Source organism: Coturnix japonica, chromosome 27 (assembly GCF_054131305.1).
Source record: "Coturnix japonica strain WE chromosome 27, WE-NBRP24, whole genome shotgun sequence".
Classification (NCBI taxonomy): Eukaryota; Metazoa; Chordata; class Aves; order Galliformes; family Phasianidae; genus Coturnix; species Coturnix japonica.
Genome location: NC_140689.1, coordinates 5,909,574 through 5,918,416, shown reverse-complemented (window position 1 = coordinate 5,918,416; position 8,843 = coordinate 5,909,574). Strand labels below are relative to the sequence as shown.

Genomic DNA, 8,843 nt, shown 5'->3' with positions numbered 1-8,843 from the left:
ATTTTCTAGTTCATCCAAGGACTCATCAGGATGCAGGTGGTGGCTACGCAATACGTGTTGCTTGCAATCCAATAGTCATAAGTGCCATAGTTGAAGCTGTGATGTGATTGACGTGTTTTATCATGGAATTCTCTCCAGAGCTCACTCCGTGACAGCGGGAATATACACAGGGAGAGAAGGAACAAAGTACCTCCCTGCTCTAACAGCGCGGTACTGCATGGAGGCACAGCCTGGCCACATGCGCCCCAAGAGAGGGGACGGTGAGGGAGATTGCGAATGGGAATTTCCCCCTAGGGAGGGAAAAAATTAAAAAAAAAAAAGCAACGATCTGAGAACAAGCGGCATTTTAATGAACCCTGTGACACTAAACAGCAAAGAGAGATTTTCAACAAGGAGAAAAACAAGTCCAAATCTCACCGATGGGCTGCGGGAAGTGGGAAGTTCCAACCATGCTGTCTCCTGCAGGGAACCGGGTTAAACCTTGACACCTTCCTGACCTTCCCTCCAGTGCTACTTCCTTCCCCCCATGCCCATTTAAGGCAGTCCACAGAAAAAGAAAAGAAAGAAAAACTTGTCTTCTTAACTCCCGTTATCCCACATGATGTTCTGATGTGGAATAGCAACACCAACCACATTACAAAACTACAACAGTGAGCTTTCCCAGCCTCGCTCACTAACCAGCCGAAGCCTGCCTTGCTGTATGGATGTGGTCCCACTGGGCAGAAGCTCTGCTGTACGAACCCTCAGGGCTGCGGAGACAGGCCTGTCAGGACTGAGCCTCACCAGGCCGTGCTGCAGCCTGCTGGCTGGGCCAGACCAGTCGGGCCCCTTGGAGTCCATTTTGAGATCCCACAGCGCACACGTGAGCCCTGCCTTTGGAAGCAGCCGCTTCAGCCCTGCTGAATGCCTGTCATTGGTTGCAGCCAACACAAGTTCCAACGGAGATGGTCCTGTTTAACTATAGATCCTTTTATGACATGGTTATCCATTTAGCTGAACAAGAGAATCCAGTTGATGTTATCCTTGATGATTTCGGTAGATCTTTTCAGGCTATTTCTCACAGCACCCTTCTGGACAGAATGTACTGCATATGGCTAGACAGAAACATAACGTGGTAGGTGAACAGTTGGCCAATAGGTCAGGCACAAAGGACTATAGTCAGTGGGTTCATTAAGGCTGTTAGATATTCACTATCAGGGTTCCCCAGAGCTCCACTTTAGGGCCACTTCTCTTTCATATTTTATGTATGACTTGAATGCAGGACTAGAAGATGTTCTGAGCAAGTTTGCTGATTTGACCAGATGAGGATTTGATGTTTCCTCCACTGAGGGTGGAGAGGACTTGCAGAGAGATGTGGACAAGGCAGAGAAGTGGGTACCAGTTGGTACTAAGCACCAAGTGCATAAAGCATAACAAGAACAAGTGCTTGATTGTGCACCTGGGTAGGGGCAACCCTGGACATTAACACTGACTGGATATGGGACACTGGAGAGTGGTCTGACTGAAAAGGATTGGGGTCCTGGTCAGCATCAAATTGAATGTGAGTCAGCAGTGTGCCCAGGCAGCCAGGAAAGCCAACGGTCCCCTGGAGTGCATCAAGCAAGTTATTGCCAGCTGGGTGAGGGAAAGGATTGTCACTGTATTCTCTGCACTGCTGCAGCCTCACCTGGAGCACTGGGTGCACTTCTGGGCAATGCAGAACATCAAAAGCATCAAACTATGAGAGAGTGTGCATAGGAGGGCACTGGAACTGAGAGATCTGAAGTTCAGAGTTTCATTGGGATTGACTGCTTGCTCAGACTGGGCCCTTCTCACAACCCGCAACCTGCAATGAAACACAGGGCACACATGGGACATGAACTTGACAGTATCCTTGCACGCCATGCAGAGCCTGGGATCTTCTGTCCCCATGTCTTTCATTTAACATCATACAGACCTCCATCCCACTGCCCCAGGAAGGGTCCTGAGCCAACATGAGACCAGATCTCCATGACAAGGGTATGGGGATCAGGGCTTGGCCTGTCTATTTCGTAAGGCAAAGGAGGGGTTTCTTAGCATTAGAGCCACCATGCCAGTGCCTTTCATTGCCTGTAATCTTGTCTTCCAATTATCTTCTCTAACAAGTCCCTTGGGAATCTTGGCTGTAATGTCCCTCAGTGGGCCCATTAATACTCCAAGAAACTTCACTGTTACTTATGACTTTGTCTTGCTGAGCACTATGTGCAAACTTCTCTCTGCACTGGAGATTGATGGACTAAACATCAAATGCGCCCTGGGGCCCATTATAACCTAAAGAGCGTCTTGTGTCTTGTGCCTTTCTGTAATCTTCTTCAGGTTTTCAAACTTGTTCAGCAAAATGGAGAGTTATCTAGAGAGAGCTTAAAGAATCCAGCAGACATTTATAGTTTATTAATTTACAGTTATAAAGAAGATATTAAAGCCGCTCTGTACAACTCCTTGTACACATCTTAGCTGAACCAGAGGAATCCCAGCTCCTGTGGGTCCGTGGGGTGCTGAATCCCATTTCAGCCCCAAGGTTTCCATCTGGGTATGAGGTGCCTGTACAGCCTCTGCTGGATCACTGCCCTGCACAGGGGAAGTCCAACCCTCCTTCTTGTTGTCTGGGTGCAATTTTTGTTTCATCAAACACTCCCTGGTACGATTCACCTCATGTCAGGAATTGTCTGGTGGATAATTGAGCAGATTTCAAAGCACACTGTTGTCTTTCAGGAGCTGATGGCCATGAGGACCCAGGGACATCTCAGGGGAGGTGAGTGGGAAACATAAAAACTGACATCATCTTATGCTGAGCTGGACCAGGCTCCTGGGACACAGGGAGCTCATAAAAGTGTACAGCTCTTTAGAGAGGCAGCTGTGCCCAGGAGCAGCTCTTGTGCACAGCACAGCCTGCAGGTGACAGAGGAGAGGAGAAAAATTGGAGAGAACTTGGAGGATGGGTACTGTGTGAGAAAGCTGTGAGCACACAGCAAGAACAATGCTCACAGACCATGACATGGTAAGTCTCTTGCAGTAGGTAATGCAGCTGCTTTTAATAGAGGATTATATAAATGTGGGACATCCCATAGAAGACATGGCCACAGGCACTGCATGTTCCTTTACTGTGGAAAAAGACTTCGGTTCCAGCTGAGGGCTTCTGTGCTGCAGTATGAAATCACAGCCCTGAGGGCTGTGTGTCCCAGCATGACTGCAGGCTGTGCAGCCGGGGCTGCAGGCGGGTGCCCAGGGCTGTCCTGCAGAGCAGGGTCCCTGCTGTGCCCCAGGGGCTCTGTGCCGGGTATGGGACTCTGCTGCCTGCCAGGCTCAGCACTCAGCCTGCCCAGGGAGCTGCCCGGGGCGCTGCAGGGAGACGTTTGGGGGAAGGAGCCCCCGGCAGGGCTTGTGCTGCCACAGCTGCTGCCTAGGTCAAAGGATCACAGCTTCACTGCACAACAGTATGTTTATGAGGGTACTTTGCAAGAGCAGAGCCAATGCAGCGGGTTTCAATTTCCTGTTCTGGGGGAACGCAGAAAGGATTGGAGGCAGAAATGTAAAAGGGGCTGTCACAGCTCTGAGAATTTTTCTTCAATCAATTGCTTGTTTTGAGAACAGTCACACATGATGTGCTCTCAGTATCCCATTTCCTGAAGGATGGAACCAATTGAAAATATCCCTACTTTCAGTAGACATGAATAATTAACCTGCAAGCAGACAGCTTTTTAGAATTTACACTGAATGGCACAGAGGCTGTTTTGGGGCTCTAAGAGCAGTTGGGTTAAAGATATGAGACATGAAGCACATGAAAATATCCAGGGAGGAGGAATAAGAAAATAAGAGGAAGGTTACAGCTCCATATACTGCTTCTGCTTAAGAAATGCTGAACAACATGAAATTAAATGCAAGTAATGGTGCTAAATGTACACTGTTGTAGGAGAATGAAAACATTTCATATTATAGCAGGAGGAGTGTCTCTGAGAATGGTCTGGGCTTGTCATTATCTTCTGCACTCTGAGCAGGACTTCAAGCCCAGAAGCAGCAGATGCCCAACAGCAGCTCCATCAGCGAGTTCCTCCTGCTGCCGTTGGCAGACACGCGGCAGCTGCAGCTCCTGCACTTCTGGCTCTTCCTGGGCATCTACCTGGCTGCCCTCCTGGGCAACGGCCTCATCAGCACAGCCGTAGCCTGCGACCGCCGCCTGCACACCCCCATGTACTTCTTCCTCCTCAACCTGGCCCTCCTCGACCTGGGCTGCATCTCCACCACTCTCCCCAAAGCCGTGGCCAACGCCCTCTGGGACACCAGGGCCATCTCCTACACAGGATGTGCTGCACAGCTCTTTTTCTTTTCCTTCTTCATGTCAGCAGAGTATTCCCTTCTCACCATCATGTGCTATGACCGCTACGTTGCCATCTGCAAGCCCCTGCACTACGGGACCTTGATGGACAGCAAAGCTTGTGCCACCATGGCAGCAGCTGCCTGGGGCACTGGGGTTCTCTACTCCCTGCTGCACACTGCCAGTACGTTTTCACTGCCTCTCTGCAAAGGCAATGTTGTGAACCAGTTTTTCTGTGAAATCCCCCAGATCCTCAAGCTCTCCTGCTCAGAATCAAATCTCAGGGAATTTGTGTTTCTCATTTTTCGTGTCATTTTATCCTCTGGGTGCTTTGTTTTCATAGTTGCGTCATATGTGCAGATCTTCCTTGCTGTGCTGAGGATGCCCTCTGATCAGGGACGGCACAAAGCCTTCTCCACGTGCCTCCCTCACCTGGCCGTGGTCTCCCTGTTTCTCAGCACTGGCTTTTTTGCCTACCTGAAGCCCCCCTCCATCTCCTCCCCATCCATGGACCTGATGGTGGCACTTCTGTACTCAGTCGTGCCTCCAGCAGTAAACCCCCTCATCTACAGCATGAGGAACCATGAAGTCAAGAATGCTGTGAGGGAAGTGATAACCAGATGTGTTTTAAAGGCAGTGAATTGCTCGTCTATTGGAATTCATGACATGTAATGCAGCTTTATACTGTTGCAAACTCTTTGTTTTGTTTTGTTTCAATCGATTTTTGTAAGTGTAATGTATTAAATCTTATTCTTTTTTTTTTTTAAATACTGTAATGCTTTTTACTAAAATGTCATTATTCAAATCAATTCCTCTTCAGCTTGTAACTTTTTAGTGTAGCCCAGATGCACTGTACATAATGAACCAGGCTCTCCATGAACCTTAAGAAAATTAAGGATGTGCAGTGACTCTGTCTGTCCTCCTTCTTGAGACATTTCTGGAGCAGTCGGGGTCAGATGTTCTCAGAAGCCCACAATCCAGCAGGAAGCACACGGCTGTTCATCAAACCGTGCGTTGACTTCAGCCTGCAACAGTTTCCAGCTGGTCCCTTGCCCAGTGTTCCCCATAACGCTGACAGTGGAGTTTCAAAATATTCTTTTCTTATCTGACCTGACATCCTGCTTACCCAAGCCCCTCTGCAATAGTTAAGCCTTAGATTGCCCCCTTGTTCAAACTCAATCCCTCTTTTCTTGGACTTTACAAATACTTTTGCTTGATTACTACATTCTGGGAAAGGGAAGATTTCAAATAACTTCCGCTCTCCACTTTCTGTCTTAGCTTGTTCATTTTGTATTCTTCATAGCTATTCCCACTGGTTTTACACTGCCGTAATACACACCTCATTTCAACGTACATTAAAACAAGCAAGATGATTGCAGTAATACAAAGCAATAAAGAGTTGCTTCAGCCATGCAAAATCACCCAAATGTCTCCACAGAGCATTTAAAGGCAGTGGAGCTCAGGTAGGCTCTCTTGGTTTCCCTTCTGAATTCTGCTAGGTTGCATCGCTTGGTAGCTCTCAGAAGCTGTCAGTGGCCACAGACAGGAAAATTGCAATTGGTCTCAGTTCACACAGCTGGCTGGTTTGTCTCAGGCTAATCCTGAACTGCCTCAAGCGACTGCTTTGGGGCTCTACAAAAGAGCAACTTCAGAGATCTCTTTCTATTACTAAGTTTTTGAAAGAGCAATTTGCTCTGTTAATTATCCATCATTTCTGTGCAGTCTGCTTTGTCAGACTTGTCTTTAGATTCCAAGTTGTATGTGAAGAGTTGTTTGCACTGTAATGCACAATGTACTAAAAATTGAGAGATGAAAATGTGAAGAGTTTTTCCAGCTTTGATTTCATGTCTGGAATTTTGGAACCCACTACTTGCAGTTGTTAATCTGTCCAAACTGGTCTGGTTTGGGATGCCCTCATCCTTCTTGAATCGCTGTTAAAGGCGGAGCAATTCCCACAAGTGCCATGGCCCCACTGTTGTTCTAATTCTTGTTTCTTTGTTTTCCACACACTGCTTTTCAAGCCTCCTTTTTCTTTACAGTCAAAGTGAGAATTGCACTGTGAGGTGTCTGAACCTTGTTGTGCCTATACATAAATAGAACAGCAGCAAAGCCTGACAGGTGACTGTGCTGACAGCTCTCATATCCAGTAACATGTAACTGTGCTAAATCCCTTGTGACGGCTTTGATTTCATTTTTGCCAGTGAAATCCTTGTAAAAGGAACTACAGCAGTGTGATGAGCTAAGGTGAAGGTGCTGGTTTTAGTAGTGCTCTAAGCTGAGTGGAAGAACAATTGAATGAGGGTTATATGCTTTCTCTGGGACGATAAGGTTTTTTTTTCCTGAGGGAAAGAGCCAGTTTTTCATGGGCTATATGTGGGCTTTGGCAAGGGCAGACAATCCAGTCTGTCAGGAAGCCATTTGAGGTGCTTCAGGTTTGTAAGCTTGTCTTTTAGTTTTTCAGGCGGATATTTGGAGCATGGGTGTAGTGCTGTATGCTCTGCTGTGTGGGTTTTTCCTTTGGATGATGACAATATGATGGCACTCTACAGGAGGATACTAGTGGGTATCAGTGGTGCTAGAATACACTGAGAAGGGAAATAGCTGAGCTTGACAAGAGGCCTTGCTTTTCGGATGGCAGAACATGCTGAGCTGTGGGTAGAAAGGCCTGTCTGCTGAATATTGTCCCTGTTTTTGCTGCTTTGTCTACCAGTATTTAGTGGATTTGGTTCTACGCTTGGTTGGCCTATGTGGCGCTGTAGCCTGATTCTATACCATGATAGCATACAGAATTTAAGGAGAAGTATTTTCCTGCCAATGGGCTGGATTTTTTTGTATCTGGTTCTTCAACTGGCTGCTCCCTATACTATCTGTAGCAAAAATATAGACACATCATTTGATTTCCCTGAAATGAATGTTCCTAAATGCCAGCTCTTCTCATGTCTACAAAGATCAAAGTTCTGCATTTGCTATTAGAATTTCCTCTTCCAGAATCAGGAGGTAATGTAGGACCCCACAGATTGCCTTCAGAATCCAACAGTCAGTTCTGTTTCCTTTCTGAGTGCATAACAACCTGAGCACATGAATTGAATGACGTGGCATGTTAGTCTGGTACAAACTCTGCTGTACACTGAAACTTGGTCCATTTGTAAGCAGGACTTTGTCTATCTCTGCAGGACAGCAGAAAACCCTTTGTGCTAATCATGATGCCAAGAAGCAGAATGCGGCAAATGGCAGATGATCCAACTGCTTCAGGTGTTCATTTCCTTAAAACTGCGAATAATTTTGGACTGAGAGTTTGTAAGCAGAACGGAGCTCTTAAAGCTGTCAGAGATTATTTCTGCACTGTTCAATTCTATCTGCCTAACATACACAGGATCTCAGAACTGCATTGCTTGAATTGGTGGAAATTGTTGAAGTGAACTGGGATGAGCAAGTTTTAGAACTTAGTCAGAATGCAGTAAAAAATGGATAATCTCATGAGTATTAAGGTACAGGATTGCTATTTCTGCACTGAATTTGTTTTTATTTTACATGGCTGTGATCTGAAAGTTGCTTGAAACGCAGGCACCTAGGCACTGTTGTGTAACTGAATTTCACACATGATAGGTCCTGAAATATCCTGGAATCTAAAACTCTGACTTGTTTTAAGTCTGCTGCTTGAGTATAATCAGGGTCATAGTGTCTGTGTGCAGTGTTTCTTTCCCTGTAATGCTCCACATCATTTCATTTTGGGAATATTGAAGGAAATGGACTATGTGCCATAACTGTTGTTAGAACAAACTATGCCTGGTGTGATCTTATGCATAGGTTCTGTAACTGCTCTTCACAGCTCAGGTGTTTGACCTTCCTTTTGGTGAAGTGATGAAATACTGCTGGTTTCTATTTGTGCTTCTAGGCACCTTGAAGCTCTTAGGAATAGAACAATTGTCTCCAGTTCTTTTCAGTGATATCAGTAACAGCTCGAGTGCTGCTGCCCACTAGGTAGACCCAAAGAAGCAGATTACAGTGAAACAACACACGAGCTGGACCTGCACAAGGATCACTTTCAAGACAGTGGCTCTGTTGCTTGAAGCCTATTTGCTTCTTCCTGACGCCACTCTATTACCAAATATCAACAACCTTTCATGATTCAACTTGCAAATGTTTGAAACTAACCCTTGTGTTTCTATGCTCTCCTAGGTGATTCGAGCCCTTGTCAACCCCAAATATCCAAACCAAGAAGTGATGTGCAGTGTGTTTCCATCAATGGAGATTTCTTATTAAGCACGAATCGCTGCAATTCGGATGACAGCCTTCCACATGGTAACAGTGATGGACACAAGGGGCTCATCCACGTTCATGCTCTCATATCTCCTGGCTCTGCTGAAGATGCTGACCTGAGCCTGCCAGACACAGCAGTCACCTGCCTGGATTGTGACCCAGTGCCTTTGCAGTGCTGCCCATCCCAAGCACAGCCCGAGTGCCCCAACAGCAGCACCACCATGCAGGAGCAGGTCAGCATCAGTGAGGTGAA

General features: G+C 46.6%; 1 protein-coding gene across 1 annotated transcript; it reads left to right on the top strand.

The window, feature by feature from the left end:
• Positions 1–4,036: 4,036 nt before the first annotated feature.
• LOC146756403 (olfactory receptor 14C36-like) lies at positions 4,037–5,002 on the top strand. Its single transcript, XM_085524307.1, has one exon. The coding sequence runs from the start codon at positions 4,037–4,039 to the stop codon at positions 5,000–5,002; it is 966 nt and encodes a 321-aa protein (XP_085380433.1).
• The last annotated feature ends 3,841 nt before the right edge of the window (positions 5,003–8,843 follow it).

What these genes read in the sequence shown, in the direction of transcription:
- LOC146756403 (XM_085524307.1), top strand. Translation starts at nt 4,037, where the DNA reads ATGCCCAACAGCAGCTCCATCAGCGAGTTCCTCCTGCTGCCGTTGGCA.